This window comes from Pseudomyrmex gracilis, unplaced genomic scaffold (assembly GCF_002006095.1).
Source record: "Pseudomyrmex gracilis isolate BER0280 unplaced genomic scaffold, ASM200609v1 scaffold_100, whole genome shotgun sequence".
NCBI classification, from domain to species: Eukaryota; Metazoa; Arthropoda; class Insecta; order Hymenoptera; family Formicidae; genus Pseudomyrmex; species Pseudomyrmex gracilis.
In genome coordinates, this window is record NW_018020684.1 from 399,128 (window position 1) to 417,391 (window position 18,264).

At 44.3% G+C, this 18,264-nt stretch overlaps 1 protein-coding gene across 1 annotated transcript in view; it reads right to left on the minus strand.

Moving 5' to 3' along the window:
- Positions 1-18,264, minus strand: part of LOC109855860 (kinesin-like protein CG14535) — a 138,764-nt gene that overhangs the window by 105,519 nt on the left and 14,981 nt on the right. The window contains exon 2 of the mRNA XM_020430525.1: positions 2,174-2,363. Within this exon, the coding sequence (XP_020286114.1) occupies positions 2,174-2,363 (190 nt within the window). The remainder of the gene's footprint in view (positions 1-2,173; positions 2,364-18,264) is intronic.

Genomic DNA, 18,264 nt, shown 5'->3' on the forward strand with positions numbered 1-18,264 from the left:
AAGACGCTGGCAAAGTTTATGAGCGGACCTTATATGAGACGCTTCACACAACTCGATCATAATTAAGTACCGTGGGGAAATTCGCGTTCTCCTTGTTACATATATATACATATATATATATATGTATATATATCGCGTTCTCTTTTCCGCGTATACACTTGCATGGATGCATTTCCCGCGCGAGGAGATACGGATGGTTACGTTTCAGACCGGCCAAATCGCTTTGTCGCCACGTTGATCCTAGCCGTTATCCCTCGTGCAAATATTTAAGCGTACCTCGTCTGTACACTCTGGAGATTACATGGGAAGCTTGCTTCGTTTCGTCCGACTTCATCTTTATCAACATACTGATCAAATCTCTCCGTCCCGCTTCGCCACGCGTTCAAACTTGACACCCGCGGAATATAATTAATAAACACCCGTTTTTCTTTGTGATTCGCGAGAAAATCGATTAAATTAAAGGATATCAAGTGACACGCTATCGAGAGTTTTTTTTTTTTTACGGCGGCATTGCGGGATCTGTGATAATTAAATCTATTTCATTTAGATACGTTAATGCGCGTGCAATGCGACACGGTATTATCATTGGCGCAAGTCTGTTGCGCGATTGAAAGTCGAGAGAAGTCCCTTCGAACAGCCCGATTTGCTTTTCCCAATCTCCCATCTTCGCCATCACGTTTCGAGCGCGTTTGGCGAACTTGGGAACCGCTTCCAAGAGCTTCCGTTGCGGATATCCAGTTTGATAGTTTAAACCGGATATTCGACGCCCGCTTCATCTCGTTTTCTCTCTCTCTCTCTCTCTCTCTCTTTTGCTTTCTCTCGTTGGATGATTCCAGAAGCAAACAGAGAATGGGTGGTTGTAGTTTCGGGACTCGAGGGGAGGAAGCAAAGAATAGTGGCCTAGTCAGCTTATAGTGAGACGCTCATCTGCATTTCAAATAGCACGCCCGCATGAAGATTTGTACACGCGCATGCCTTTCTGAAAATGTGAATCCAAACGTGCACAATGGGTCGAATGAAAATCGCGCACGATGGACCGAATGATCGAACAATTGTACGACAGTGAAAAAAAAAAAAGAAAACGTGCTGTAAATCACTCACGACTTGTTTCGAATTATTGGCTGTTATATTTTTAACTCACACGATTTAACAAAATTTACAACACACTTCACTAAATTAAAAAATTTATTTCTTCTTTGTTTCACACAAAAATCCACTTATACTTATCACATTTGTTTATTCTTAAATAATGCGAGAGAGACTCACACGCGTGTAATAAATTTCTCTCTCGCATTTTAATAAAATAAATTCTTGAACTGGAAATGTTGTTATCAAGCGCGTACCATCTGCAACTATTGCTATTTCCGTCTTTGTCGGAAAGCTTAGCGCGCGCTGCATGTAAGAGCTTGCATATATCAAAGACACGTCACCCAAGCATGCCGTGATTGTTTTCGCTTCTATACACGCACGAGGGAGGATAGCGTGCACATAAGACGGAAATTCCGCTAGATAGCTACGGGGGACCACGTTCTTCCCCCCGCGGCGGAATTGAGCGACCGCGGATTTACGAAACGAGCGGAAGTCGACCGTGCTTCCGGATCAGACGGCTAGGCGAAAGTCTGCTGCGGGCTCTTCTGTCCCGATTAAACTACGCGGAAATCCTATCGAGGAGCAGACGCCATTATCCATGCGAAACGGCGTTCACGTTACGTCCACGAGCTTGATTGATTAATCGAACGAAAAAGCGACTTCTTCTGTAGCCGCAAAAATTGCGCTTTTAAGTCCGACGCTCATCGAATGATTTTACAGAGTTTATTAATTTTATTTAAAATCCTTCCCTCTCGGTCTCTCGTCATGGGAAAAAAATTTCTAAAACAAATATTTCAAAATATATAAAAATTAGTTTATTAGAAAATGCAATTTTTAATTAACACTTTCATTTATATATCCTTCCATTTATTTTATATCAAAACTTTTTCGATAAAATATGAAAGAACGCAAGCGGACGGATATTAAATGTCCGGGCGAAAATTGTTCGTATAGATTACATCGTCGCCGCGATGGAAGCGAGACCGAAGCGATGAAATTCAGCGGTCGGAAATTGTTTCAGAACTAGCGCCGAAATTTCGTCGTCGCCTTTGCCCCCGAGGCGATGATATTCGTAACAGCTTACCTTGCCGACTCCGGTGAGCTCTTTTACACCTATCCTCCTGAGTAGGGCGGGTGGTGCTGGAGGTGGCGACTTGAGCAGGAGCGCGGCGTACCCATTGGGAAAAATGGGCAGCTCGTCAGATCCGATGTTTTCGTCGCCGGAACGTCGTCGCCGATGCGGACTCGACGACAGATTCAATTTCTGCGCTGCCCTGCACAACACAATTAATTTTCATGATTTTAATATCACACCGCTCCAGTACATCTCATGCACTTGAACATAAAAAATATCATTTTAATTAGAAAACTGAAATCATAAATAAACATAAAATCATATTCTAAAAAGTTGTTTATATTTATTTATGTAAGTGTTTTGCTTTATTTGACTTTTATCGAGAAAAATTAAGTTATATCCGAGCACCTAAGAGGACGCGTTCCCGACTTTCTCAGGCGATACCTATCTCGGGAGACGCGGCGCGACCGTACCTGCAAAAGGGTCGCCGTATTCCGGAAGGTATGTGTCTCGGGGGCGACTGCGGGTGACATACTCCGCGGGGTGGGCCTGGTAATCAGCGGTGGTAATGTGCCGGAACCTCCGGTGGCGCGCGCACGGGAGTGCATCGCCGAGGTATAGCCCGCGTTTAAAAGGGGTGCGCCGGAAAACGGAGAGCGCTCGTTGTGGTAGTGCCCGGCGTCAGTTTCGGCGGGGCGAGGAGGTGAAGTTACGCAGGGTGGTCGCCCTAACTTCTCTCCGCCCCTCGTGGGCCTCGTTAACCCACGCTCTGTGAAATTGGAAATACCAGCGACCTCTCGCGCGTATTCGTTCGCCCTCCTCTTTCTCCTCCCCCGAGGTCGACCCTCGCTCCTGCTCGCGTTTTCGCGACCCTGCCGAGTTAGAGTGTTATAAAAAATGGAAAATGCGCGGAGTATGGGACGCGGTTATCACCCGCGAGGTGCAGTCGCTTTTGCGCGCCGACCGCGTTGCGTCAAGTGAATCACGTCGTTTGCTGCTCTTTCGCTTTCCCGCGCGACCAGGTGCAAGTGAACGGCGCGTGAAACGACTTACGAGGATTGCGATGCGCCGATCGGCCGACGATTTCTTTTATAGATTTCGAGCGATGCGAGGGTGGAAAAAAGAAAGCAGATGACTTTATTACCACCCGCTTGCGCGGGACCGGACCCTTGAAGAGTAAGGTGAAATAATAGGGTAATTTTGGAACGGACGACCATAGTTTTTGGAATAGATGGCTAAAAAAGAATGTGTTTTATAATGCTCACTAAAAAACAAGGGTTCTCACATTTCGGGGAGAGACTTTTATAGTATAATACGGCAAAAAGTTAACAGCAATGTAAGAATGTCTTGTACTTTTATGAGAACATATTGGCGTATACTTTTGTTTTTGAAAAATTATTAAAAAAAGAAAAACATTTTTTCAAAAAAAAAATATATATAACATGTATCAAACAATGACAAATTTATTTTCTATCTACGCGAGCTAGAACTTGGAATATAAATTTCTGCACAAAATCGTCACGTAGAAAAAGAAAGATCTTAAAGTTAATTACGAAAACTAATTAAAAATCGTCAGTTCTGTCTCGGACGCGATCGGGATGCGTGGACAGCGCGTGGAGCGCAAAAACCTATGTAAACCTTTAAGACAATTAGAACATCGCCGGCAAAATATTGCGCAAAAGCTTTGGTATGTGTTGTTGCGTTTGGTTGCAACGACGCCGAATTCACGTAACGTGCGCGGGGGGCGGCTCGTCGCAGCCCGCGTAACACATCCATCGACAAGCGGAATGTTTTGCCCGACCCCGTTCAAAAGGATTGTTTTCGCGGACTATCAACGTTGTTGCGCAATAAACGCTAGCGACAGAGGGAAAAAGGGAAACGCAGGAAAATCCACGAGGTCGCGGCTCTCATCGTGCCGTTTTAACGAGCGCGTACCAACTATCCGCGAGAACGACGCGTCGCGCCGCATCGCATCGCATCGCGGAACTTGCGGTGCACTTTTTGGAAGCGTGCGCAGTCTGCTCGAACTCCAACCGACCTGAGTTTCATGCTTGGTTTAATTATTTACAGTCCTCTTTTCTCTCTGAGAGATCGAGAAGAGCGTTGGGTGAGAAGGGTGTGAGTTTATGGAGCGGAACTTTGACGAACAAATTGCGCCTCAAACTTTCGGCCACTTTCAGAGAGAGCACGCCGCGCGTTTTTTCGACGCTGTGGGAACAATGCAGATTTCGTTTCTTTTCTTCCTTTTTTCGCACGGTCGTGTAACGATGTTGGCCACATGCCAAAAGGATAATCGCGTCAATGTATTCTCCGTCGCGGATAGGATTATACGAACATTCTGGTTTCAAACTTCGCGCGGAATAACGGCGAACAAAAATAACATCAAACGTTAACGCGCGTTTTTTTTTTTTTTTTTTTTTCAAATGCAACGTGGAATGCATAATAAAACATGAATGATTCCCAACGAGAAATGTTTCTGTATAATTAACGCAGACGCAATTAACGCGGTCTGCCTCATTAGCAACCTCGGAAGCATCTAACGAATTGCATTTTCTCAACATTACAAAGTAATAAAAATTTACTACTAGAGAGAAAGAGTTGCGGCATACGTATGAAAAAAAAAAAAAATAGCTAAATGTTTGAAAACTCGCATGTCATTTTAAAGCATTTGTAATGTAACCACTTTATATTATTACACTAAGTCGTGTGTGTAAAATATTATGTGAAATTACGTGGCAATTTTTTACCGCTTATCTACATGAGCAAAAATATGTTTTACGACCGCATTTATATTGTTTGCTTTGACAAACATACATAGGAAGAATATTCAGAAAAACTCTTAAAAAAATTGTTGCAAAAAATAATTAAAAATCTATAAATATTTAAATATTTTGCCATAAAATAAAAATCAAATTAATAATTTTCTGAGTAAGATGCAAAAACAGTAAAAAAGTAATTATTTTTTCAGCATGTTATTCATTTTTGCTACGAGTGTCTGCGAGAATAAATGCAAGAATTTCACATCTTGAAGAAAAAGTCTGATATTCTACGCTATTTTTCGCGGAGAGGACGAAATACCAAATACGAAGACGTTCTATCGAAGGCTAATGGCAGTCGTAAGATTACAAATCAAGCGAAACATCCATTCCCGCAGTAATGTATCTCTTACTTCGCAATATGTGCCTTAGGAGAATCCAAAATAAAACGCGAAAGAATGTGGTAGACGCAGGTGCGTGTCACAAAAGCACAATCTATTTCATCAATCAGGCGGAACAGATGTGGTACTGGGTCTCATACATGTATTCAAAAACCTACAATAAAATATCACCCGAAACACCCGTATTCACCATTGACATTTAATATCTTAAAAAGCAAAACGTAAAACGCCAATGCGTCAGGGCGCTGCTTAACCGTGCTCGCGATAAAATAATATTTTAATATAACCGCGCAACATTTTTGTCGCTGAACAAATATTAATACAACACATTAATACAACAATCAGAATAATTAAAAATTCTGTTTCTCCTTTGATTTTTTTACAACATTGATTTTTTAAATTCAATTTTACTTGTTTATATCTCTCTATTTCTATTTTACAATAACGTTCATCGTTTGTTCAGCCATATTCGAAACGTGCTTTTCGCGAAATAACTAATTTCAGCTACATTGCTGATTTTCCCCCAACGGAGATCTCTCGATTATATTGAAACATTTTCGCTCGGCAATGAACCCGACACGTTTCACGATTTGTAACGTCAGTTTGGACAACTGTACGGGTTAAAAAAAAAAACGCACAATTTTGCAGCAATAAAAGTATCGCGCAGATAAAGCCGATGGGAGAAGAGAGGGTGCGTGCGGAGAATCCGCTCGTAATGCATGCGTGGAAATTACACGCTTAATTTGCGATGTTATTTACGAGGGAACGGACACCATTCACCCCGACCACCCCGGGGAAAACCGGAAACCAGGGGTATGCCGCCCTTTCTTGGCAATTCGCCACGTATCTCGACTTAATCAAGAAAATTATAGCGCGAAACGCGCTCTAAAATGTCCGGATCTCGTTAGCAAGGTCGCATATTTGGCGCCGCGACACGTCCGATATCGGCGCGAGGCGCATGAATTAAAAACTTTTGACGAGAGCTACACGTGACGAGATTTTATGAGTTAGCGACGGGAAAAAGTGGCGGGGCGGTTGCGAGAAATTTTATAGGCAGCAGATTAATTAAACAGTCCGCAAGAGCAGGCACACGCGCCACAATCAACCCTTTTCCCGTCTGGCAAGGCCGTGAATATACTCGGTCGGGGCTGAGAATAGCGACGATGATAACGACGAGACCGTCGCTAAACAAACACGCGTGTTGTCATGACGGTGCGCCGCTCTTTACGAGCAATCATATCCGGTCGGATCTCTGAGAATGTGTTTTAGTCGCTTTTTATTGAGATTACGTAGCGTGTTTAATTTTCGTTTTATTCGCACGCTCGAGGGTAATACGACAAAGATTATGTCGCCATCCTACAAATCATTTTATTTTTCTGTGCCTTATAATTTTTTTTTATTTTATGGACAACTATCTTTGAGCAGTTTTTTACTTTTATTAATGAAAATGTAATCTCGTGAAAAATATCTACGAACAAACGTTTTTTTTATTTCTATTACCGTGAATTACATTTTATGCTGCTGTAAAATTAATTATTGTATTTTTAGCACTGTAAGATATTCAGATAATCGAACGCTATCAATGACTCGTGCTTTTGCTTACGAATAAGAGAAGTTTGATAGCCGCAAATGATGTTGAAAGTTATAAGATTCACTGAGCCACGACAAATTATTTGTCGAGACTGGCGGCAAATGAAATTTCTTCTTCGGACGGATTAAATTTGCATCCTCATTAACTGCTTTTCCTACCTGCGGAAAGTTACAAAGCTCTCTCCGTCGTTCTGTAAACACCTTAATGGACGCCCGGCAAAAAATCTCCAACACTTTCACAAAGTCGCAAAACGCTTGCAAAAAAAAATTTTTTTTTTTTTTTCTACATTGTGCAGGAGAGAGAAAAAGGGAAAGAAAAAGAGAGAGAGAGAGAGAGAGAGAGAGAGAGTGAATATCAGTAGCGTGTGTGCCTAACGTTATCACGCGCGCTGCACTCCACGGTATTTCACAGGACGGGAGATAATTGTAGTTTAAATTCGGCTCTCCCTTCCCGTTGCAACCGATATCAGTAATCGCATTATTACGTGAATCCGGCTCCCCGACCTATTACTAGTGAAGTATTATCGCCCGAAAAGTTAAGCCTCTTAACGCAGGCTCTACGATCTATAAATTTTACATTGCTCTCGCTTCAAACGCGCCCAGCTTTTGGACGAATCTTCCTGGACGGCAATCCAGCAGGATGGCAAAATAATACACTCGAGTGCCATGCGCGATTTAAAATTCTGGACCGGATATACTACTCACAGGAGAATAGCATTTTTGTAATGAAATAACGAAATTGTAAAGAAAATAAGTTTAAATTTTTGTGGAGGAGTAAGAAAAAGATTTTTTTACGCAAAAACTCTCATTTTATAAATCACAATTTGCACGGTAAATATACTTTTTTTATTAATTCCTCATTGAAAGATTGTCGCTCGTTTGTATATAAGTTACACGTTTTTTCTCTTCCATCTCGCTCGCGTCTAAAATTGACTCCTCGCGCGAGAGTGCTCTATATCACTCTCGATGCAACAAATGTTTGAATAATTTTGCCCGGTGTGCATCACACGCACACACACACGCACCGAGCACCGTGTGACCTGTTATACGATCAAGCCGCCAGACGGAGGATGAGACCAGGCCACGAGCTACGTGTAACCACTCCATAAATTACGTAACAGCCCGTTCCCGTCCTCTTTTTTTACTTCGCGCCCGCGTCCGAAGTGGCGCGACGCGCCGGCTCGGCGGAGCCTCTCTCTTCGCCAGTTTCCCTCCCTTCGCGCCACCTCCCTCGTCCTCCTCTCTCATCCCACCTATCCCGCTCTGTGTCCCGTCCGTCCCGTCAGGACTTCGTCGCGCACACCTTTATCCATCCGGTTGCCCGGAAACGGAAAGAAAACACCGGCGGGATCCCGGGATGGATGGGAGAGCACATTCGAGAGAACGCCGGCCCGCTTTCCCGCGGATAAACCGGCGGTGTCCTGACGCGGCGTTCGCTCTCTTCTACGGCACAAAATGACAAATTCTACCTCGTACCTCCTACCGCCTGATTGAATTGCCATAATCGATCCGTGAAAAATCCCGACCGCGTATTCAACGGCCTCTCGCATTACCTTCGCTCTCTCCGTGTTTTTCTTAGCCCGGAACACTTCCCCCCTCCTCCATCCCCGTGTCCCGTCCTGGCGAGATAATCAAGAGTGCATTTGCTTTAATCCTTACCAACTTCTCTCCGTCTCCTCCTGTACCTCGCACCGCTCTTGTGCTCATCCTCCTATATTTCGGTCCAGAGGATCGATAACCTCGCGTTTCCCATTTTTCAATAGATAAGAAGATTCCTCGTCGTCTGTCAGTAATTGCGCGATTTTATTGTAATACGAGGGAATGAAAACGTTGAGCGGACAAAACATAAAATCATAAACAAGCTTTTGTCTTCCTCTTCTGCGCGTTGTTACCGATGCATTGTCGCTTTTTCAGTTTTTTAATTTTGTTTTTATCAAAATAATATTTTTAGTGATTTGTAGGTTTTCGATAACACATGTTGTATTAGCAATTTCGTCAAAATAGTAATTTTGATACACAGTCTGTGTGCGATAATTTTCCACTTCCAGAATCTTTTACCCCTCGCAACCAGCTCCTTACGCCCGATCCCCGATATTTCTGAGAGGAAGTGCGCACTCGTAAACGAGGGTTTATACTTGTATTAAAAAAAGCCATCAGCGATAACACCCGCGGTGTACTTTGTCCGTGGATAAGCAAACTTCTGCGCGCATTACCTCCGCGGAAAAAACGAGTCGATTTTTTTTTTACCGCGCACGTGCGGCAGTAAATCCGCTGTAGGCGTGCGTGAAAGTACCGCGCGCGCGCGTGGGAGAGACGCTCGTTTAACTTACATCGATGTACGTGCGGCTCGTAAATCATACAAAACAGGGAACGGCGGGGTTTTAGAGAGTTCGCGATCGAAAAGAAAAACCGGGATGTCTCAGCTGTTCGATGCTGCAAACTCTGATTGAATTGCTCCCGTCGTTTGCCCGCGTATAACAAACTGGCTGTCATGAACCATAGTCTGCGCGACGTCTAAGGCTCGACGTGTAAAAAATAATACGAAGCAAATTCGAAAAAGATAACGCAAGAAAATGAAAAACCACAACAATCAAGTAGAAAATGGCTTTTGAATTCAATGCAAGTACAAACGTATTTTGTATATGAACATTGCTCAATAACAATATAGCGAATATAAGGCCGATACGAGCAATAAATACAAATTGACCGTGTATGATAACAGATATTTATTTGATAAAACAGACGTTTCGGTTCATGTGTTTGAAACCTTCCGTTTGTGAAACGTCTGTTTTATCAAATAAATATCTGTTATCATACACGGTCAACTTGCTATTTATTGCTCGTATCGGCCTTATATTCGCTATATTGAAATTTTCACGAGCGAACTTTCTGATTGCTCAATAAATTATACAAAAATCAATATAAAAAATATGACGCGAAAACTATAAAAACTAAAATAATTAATCTAACAAATTTAAAATATTCTAGAAACAAAAGAGATAGAGATAAGAAATTTTCTTTGTTTCAAACACATAGTTAGCTGTTGGTTTTGAAAAATGCATTAACGTATGCGAGGGATTTTACACGGAAGAACGGTTTGGTTTTTTCTGAAGATTTGGCGAGACTTTGGTGAAGATCGGTACTAAGGTTCGGAGAAACGTTCTGTGTGTGAACCCCTCGTTTTCAAGCCCTTCACTCTCGTCTGCCTCGCCGCTGTCGGGTCTCGTAAGACGCCGTGCCGATTGCGGTGGAAAAAATACAGAAGGAAAAAGAAGGAAAATACGCGCGCGCGCGCGCGCCTATTGCTCGTCGGTAGTCTCCGTAAGAGCTGTCGATATAATTTCCTTTCTACATGAACGGTTGCGGGAGAAACATTTCGCCCCGGAGACGTCCGGAATGCATCCGCGCGAGGGATGCGGCTTCCGCGAAGGGGGTGGAATTCCTGACGTTTGACGAAATGCCCGGTGTCGTGGGGTAGACGGGAGAGCGCGCGGAGATAAATTCGTCCGCAATCGCGCATAAATAATATTTATCTTGCGACAAGCATTACACGTCCCTGCATTCTTGCAGTTACGCGCACTCCGTTTTATATAAAGTATAAAATATTACTTCACGTTGCCTGTCACCCGTGGATGATAGAAGAAACTCGAACAAAAAAAAAAAAGAGGATGCGCGCATGCGCAAACAGATCAATGTTTACGTGGTAGTTACGAGGAACGATATGTCTTGGAAACATTTTAATTCTAAAATAAAAGACTATTTATCCAATTTGTGTTAATTGTAATGAGTTTTGCAAATAATAATTATTTTTGTGTATTATTTCGTACACGATAACGGTAATGATTGTTATTGTTATTCCAGTTATCACATTTCGGATCAATGAACGCGTGTTTCTTGTCCATTAATAGGACATCAAGAGGAATGACCGATGCAATTCTGCGCGCGGTGCAGAACATAGCTGCTGACACGCGTTACGCAGAACATGATGAGACGCCACTACGTGTAGCCTCACAAGCGTTTAACACTGAACGCTCGCTGTCTGCTTCCTGTCTCATACCGAACGTTATTCTCGGTATTAAACAAATGAAACCGAGAAACCGAACGTGCGCATTTGTGGCAATAAATGTTTGGCATTAACTCACTTCTGCTCTCATTGCGAATAGAATTATTTGTTAACGCAACACGGAAAAATGTTACGCGCCAGTCTGTAAAATCTGAGAGATATAAGCGTTTGGGAAAAACAATATCAAACGAAACGTGAAAATGAAAATGATAAAAACGTGACAAAAGAGACGCGCCAGCGGTAAGTGAAGAATAGCTTAAATAGATGTATTCAAGATGGTCGTGAAATACGATTATTTCCTTTTGTGCCGAATATCGCGGTGGCCCGCTTGACGGCCGATCGGGTTCATTTCACGGCGCGTTACACGCGTAATTTTCGAATATCGCCCTGATTTATCGTCGTATTAACGGGAGAGGCCAGGAGTGCTCGCTTCCGCCGACGACGACGACAGGGCGGTCTCCATCGTCGCGCCCCTCTCTCAACGAGCGGCCATAAATATTAAGGGAAGCGCCGACAAGAAGCGCACAGAATCCCCGAAAAAGCGCGCGATTCGAGACCTTGCGAGTGGAGAAAGATCTGATTAGCTCTACGAACGGAAGTTTGATTGCCGATAGAATCAATTGAGAGCTTTGCGTACGTGAGCTTTCATTCGCAAAATACAGATGTGATAAAAATCAATGTTTGACAATTTTATTTCGAACAAATAATGTCGTGTTCTCCCCCCGTGCGTTGCTTGTGTGTTCGCGGAACTCCCTTGTTTTTTAACGATTAGAAGTTCACGCAGCTATCTCGGGACAAAGCGCCAAAGATTTTAGGAAGGTAAGGCGCTTCCCAGTCGGAAGATGCTTCGAGTCCTAATAAGAGCGGGTATGTAAATACTCGTAATGTGCTCGGATGCAAGTTCCCGTAGGGGGGGAGGGGAAGTTTCGCGAAAGTTTCCGGGGGGGGTGCAGATATTTGCACGCGCGCGCCTCTCTCTCTCTCTCTCTCTGCGACGCAAAGAGCGAACACGAATTTACGACAATTCGCTCGCTCTTCCGCGACGTCGTAGTCGAGATCGCGAGATCTTTACCGAAAAGCGCCATTATCTAAGCGCCGGTATTCGGTGAATTTCGCCGCGTTCTCTCGCGAAGTCGCACGCGAATCGTCGAAAATTCCGACGTTACACGCCGATCGAATTGCATTGTGTGGCGCGCTCTTAAACAATGTTCTATCTCCCTCTCTCTCTCTCTCTCTCTGTATTATAAAATATCTCTATCGCTAATATAATGAATGTCGCGTCGCTTCTTTTCTAAGAAAAAATATTATTCCGTAGAGAGTCGACAATAACCATCAGGAAAGCAGAATTTTTATTCCGACATAATTCTTTTAGCGTCCGAATGAAGCCAGACGATGGTGGTCGTTTCTCATCGTTCTCTTTCTCTCTTTCCTCTCTCTCTCTCTCTCTCTTTCTCTCTATCTCACTCTCTACGATGGGAATAAAAGAGTTAAAAATATGTGCCGCATAAATTCGTTAGCTCGACCCGCGCAAGTCCGATGGTCTTGCGGAAATTTATCCGTTTTTCCTATTTATCACGATCCTCACAAATAGCATCACGCAGCGTAATACGTCAGAGAAAGCGCGCGTTAGGTCTGACTAACTCGAAGCTAACTGATCTTCATACCGATCTCTCTCTCTCTCTCTCCAACACCGCGCAATGTCAGAAATAAATCGACGCTGATGAAACGAGCGAACGAAGCTAACGTAATATGAAAAAATGTCTTCGATATATATGAAATACCCGCGGAACTGAAAAACCATACGCCACTGATGCCGCTGATCTTTTTGACGACGAGACTGTGCGCGCACATGACGTATTGCGGCCAAAAATTGCGGTACGCGCTACGCCGAGAGATCCCAGTCCGTGATGCAATGACATTTTTACGAGCAACGCGCTTCCCCCTTCCCCTCCCCCGCCGCTGTCCAATGAAAAAGCGTTTGTCTGCCTATTCCTTTCCCGGATCCCACGTCTTTCTTGGCCGTTTTCCGCCATTTGTCGTATACGTCTACCTATTATTGACGCAATATCGAATAACTTTCATTTGCGAAACGTCGGCGACGATGCTCGCCCACCGACAGCACGGCTGTCGGTCCTCTTCAAAGCGGGAGGCAGTCACGTGTCGGTAGGAAACGAATAAATTTTCGATAAAACCGACGTCGATGGGGGCGACGATCGCTCCGATTCCGCTGTCCCGACGACGGCGGCGGCGGCACGTATCGAGTTCCCGTCGTCGAAATAACACTGAAATATGCCACGTGTGTGACAGAAACACGTCTGAGAGCAACGAATAATACAAACTAATCCGTTGCTTAATCTGGTTGGAGCGCGCGTTTTGCTCGCCAAAAAAATTGACACCTGTCGCAAAAACGACGAAAGGTTCTTTCGTCGAGAGAAGGAAAGAAAAGAGTAAATTGTTAAAAATTTGACGCGACAAGTACACGTAGACTGTAAAAACTTCGACAAACGATAGTTAGATAAACTATGCGTTATATCGGCGAACGATATAACACACACAGTTAAGATCGGAAAGTAAATGAAATTTAAGATAGAGGAAATTCGCTTATATCGAGAGCCACCTTTGTATACTTTTAATTTGCTTAGTAACTTTCTCTCCTGATCGTAGCGAACCAATCACTCTTATCCCGATCTCCTTTCCACGGTATAAAAAAAAGTTTCTAACCCGATTCATCCAGAATCCTATTCATGCGGCACGCTATCCGGATTGTAATCCGGATAAGAAAAGGTTATCAGCCGGTATCGGTTTCGAGAACGATAACTCACAACGCTCGGAAAGGACGAAAATCTCGTTCTCGTTCGTGCCTCTCCCGAGGGAGAGACGAGTTTGTAACATTTTGACAGTTTCAAGGGTGTTTCGTCCCGGAAGGTGCAGCTTCTGGTCTTGTGGGCGTTAACAAGCGAAGCGAGAGAGAGAAAGAGAGAGAGAGAGAGAGGCTCGTAGATCAACGAGAGCGACAAGAGACTCGAAATATCGAGGGTCGGAGACTGGTTAGCATAATGTCAGCCGGGAGCGACGGCGAAAAAAATCGCCGGGCGAACGGATGGATAGAAAGCGGCAGGAAAAGCGCGGGGGGGGGGGTGGAATTTCTTAAAAATGTCAGACGGGAGGACCTGATGCACCTCCGGGGGCTGTGCGAGTCGCGACGTCGCTGCACGCATCTCGCCGTAAAATTCCGGGTTATCGGGTAGTTCGAGAGGATAGAGGGCGAGGTAGGCGCGGAAAACGAGACGTAGGCGAAAAAATATTCCCCGAAGGCGCGCGCGAGCGAGTTACGACGAACTGGAAAAGTATTATCGAGCGACGCGGGCGCGGCGCAATTTGCCTACGCGCGCGTAGCAATTTTTCTTTCCGCACACTTCAGACATGCGCGTTTTTTTTTTCACGTTTCCCGTGAAAATATTGTGATACGAAAGTATATAAGTTGCATATTTGTCGGGAGTTCTTCTGTACATTTGTAAGTTTCGTATTCGAAACGAGCTCGACTAAAGATTACAGACAGCACACGTTCGAGATAAAGAGCAAATATTGCAAGAATCCAAGTAAGCAAGAAAACATGTTGCGATTACATGTCCGGTAGTAGCTTTTTTGCTGGAACAGCTGCTGGCGAGATCTTATTTCGTCTCGAAATGTTATACGTATTTCCTGAAGAGATGGAGAAACTTCGAAGGGGGCGGTGGAGGGGGAAGTCAAGATAAAAGCTTTTCGCCACGCTGTTACCTTAAGCGCAACACGAGCTGCTGCATACGGACACAAGACGAGTTGCCGATTGTCAGATTTACGGCGTCACCGCGCTCTTCAATCTTCCAACGAACGTATCAAGCTTTTGGTCTCCGCCGAGAGAACGTGGCCTGTGTCACAAACGCACATCGACAGAGCCAACGACCGGAGCATTCGACCTGTATGCGCACCTGTATCTCGCTGTAATAAACTGCAGGATACATTGGCAACCGGAAAACACGTGACGTTCGGCGCCCTTTCGTTTTCCGCAATCTTCCTTCCCATCTTCTCTCTCTCTCTCTCTCTCACACACCATCTGCCGTGGTGGTTTCCATCAGCTTAATCCCCAGGCCAAGAGACTCGATAAAACTCCAAGACACGACACGGCCATTTTTTTTAAGCCGCGATGAGGAAAAGTGGCACGCGCGCGTTTGCGCCATCCCGCGCGCCGCGGGCGCTTTATAGTCCCTCATATCGTCGCCCCATTATTGAACGCGAGCGAAATATGTATTATCCATAAAAGACGTCGGAAGAGAGAGACTTACGTGAGCGGAATATAACGGGATGTATCTCTGGCAAGAGATAATCCTAACCGGCGTCGCGCCATTTGCGAGCGAACGAACGCGGTGTTAAATTTCATAAGCGCCGAGTTAGGGCACGTTTTCAGAACAGAATTGTCCGGCGAGAAGATATATATATATATATATATATATATACAGGATGTCCCATAAACCGCGGTATGTGCTTTTGCAGCACAAATAAAAGATGGTTGGTCCAACGTGGCCCGGGATTGGACTAACACAATCCGCGCGACGCGGCATTCAAACGTCGCTCCGAAAACATCGTTTCCGGATGATGTACTACGCGCCCGCGGCGCGAAAAACCGTATATTTCTCGTTTCTATCCCCCGAATGCACTTTGCAGAGTGAGAGATGCGTTATCCGACGCGCGAAAGAACCATTCGCGTCGGATTCGATCCTCCCCCCCCCCCCCCGATGAACGTTGTACTCTCGTCAAATACAGCTTACCGAAATCAATTTTCCGGAAGGGCGCGACCTCTCTTCAGCGCGAAGACAGAAAGGAAAACGGAAGAGAAGACCGATATTCCATTCCCGCGTTATCCGCGCGTCGCACGCAGCCGCAAATCCGCTCGTCTATTCGCGGAGAATCGACGTTCGTCTTTGAGAAACGTTTCTCCCTTCTCGCGACGATTTTCTCGGCCACGTCGAAACGGACGTGGCCGATAATGCACTTTCTTCTTCTTCTTCTTCTTCTTCTTCCTCGTCTTCTTCTTCTTCGTCTTTGTCTTCGTCTTCTCCTTCTCTTCGACCGTTTCCTCGCGCCAACTATTTCGACCCGACGTTCTTCACGCAATTATCCGCCGAGAGACTCGGTCTGTCTCTTGGGAGATGCCGGGCCGGTCGATCGAACGGGCCGTACTGCTGCGATCTACTCTACTTGGCTGCCGCAACAACGACGACGATGTACGACGCCGCGGTGAACGGCAGTAGTATAGACGTTGTTGCGGTCAGCCGCGCCGGCTTCTGAGTAGTTGCAGCCAGATGGGGGCCGACAGGTGCTCGCTCTCTGACGGACAACGGAAATAGAAGTGAAAGGAAGGTAAGGCGAGCCTCTCTAAGTGAAATCGTCGTGCAGTCCGCTGGAAAATCTCAAGAGCTTGACGTTATCGTCGAAAAAACATGTTTTCTCTGATGTCAAAAACGTATACGGCGTTTTTTTTTTTTTTTTTTTCACTCACGAACACTTTTGATGTAGCGGAAAAGCATATAAATAATTAATTTTAATGAAAAACTTTATAAGAATTTTAATGAAGTCTCGTATAAAAACGTTGTTAAACACAAACGTTCGCTAAATTACTTCTGGAAAAACATGTGTATTAATTTAGTGGCGTTTAATTAAAATGTTGTTGGGGGGCATGATTTAGTCAAATAATCTATTAACGTAACACGTATCTGTAACGTAATTATTAAAAGAAAAAAAAGAGAGCAAAATAAATTATTGATGCAGATTATTATTCGCAAAATATCTTGCGTTAAAAAATTTCCGTATATTTCTCTCTCTTCTTCTTTCTCTTTTTCTAGATCTGATCGAGAATATAATGCTTCTCAGATTTTATCTTAATGAAAACCGTCAACATTTCTTAATATATATATATTCCTTAAACGTTTCCTTTATTATATAAGACGTTAACGATAAGAGTTAAATGCATTTGGAGATAAAATAACAAAGTGGATTTTATGAACAGACGAATTAATCGCGCAAAAGCTTCGTCTAATTCCCTTTCCGATCTTAGATTGGAACTTTACTTCTTACAGTATATAGCAGCGCACACGTCGAAGCAAAGTTGCGTCGTAAGGGCTCCAAGGGCCCCTTTTCATTTCTGCTTGTTTACAGTGGTCAGTCTCTAGTCTTTACAACTGTAACTGGAGATAGGTGTCCTCGGTGAACCGTAAATACGTCCCGTACTTCATTCTCTCTTTTCTTCCGCGGATCTCAAAATCGAGCGGCTAAAATCAACACATTCTGAAACGATTCTCAGAGAAGAAACTCAGACACGTTAAAAAAAAGAAAAAAAGAAAAAAATGTGGAAGAATAAAAACAGCTACTGTATATTTTTTTTTTTTACTTTCTTCATATTTCCAGATAATATTTCAGAGAGAAAACAAGTCAATCAAACTTATACGAGAATTTATAATATAATTAATGAACTGAACGTTCTCTCGTCAGCAAAGTCTCTCTTTTCAGATCTACGAACGAATCGGAAATAACAAGCAACCGCTGCGAACATAGCGCGCTGCGCTACATATCCTCCTCCGCATATGCGATCTTAATTTGCAAACTATTCCCATATAATGTCGCACGTGACGATAACCAGGCATAGTTACGCCAACACGTACACGCGCGCATACCGCTCACACGGACGCAACGTAACCATCGTCGTCGACCTCGTACGATCGGCAACGTCGCGTCTTCTGGACACGCAACGTCTGCGTGCCGGTGCAGGAAACTATGCGACTTCAAAAGCCACACCCCCGGGGTCTCTCCCCGAGCCATCCGCCATCCACCCCCTCTTCCCCCCGTCACCAGCGTTAATATATACCGGTAGCGGCTGACAGGTGCCTCGACGCCGGACGACAAACTCTGGGTTACGTTGACACTAAGTTCGCAGTTTACGACCGCACCGCGCCGCGATCGATCGCGGCGGTATCGCTCGCGGATCTATACCTCTACCTGTGTACTGTGCTAGGCCACGAAAAATCATCTCTCGCACAAAGTTAGCGGGATTGTAAGCTCGACACGCAATTTCCGACTTTTCATTTTGGCATTCGTCACAGGAACGATGTTGCCGTCCGAGGTTAACGACGGGAAAATGTTAATTCAACACACCGTGACTTCCGACGACGCGAGGAAATGCGAAGTGACTTTTGGCACACGTTGACTTTTTATTAACGCGTTAATAAAACTGAAATTAATTCTCAAATTTACAGAAGA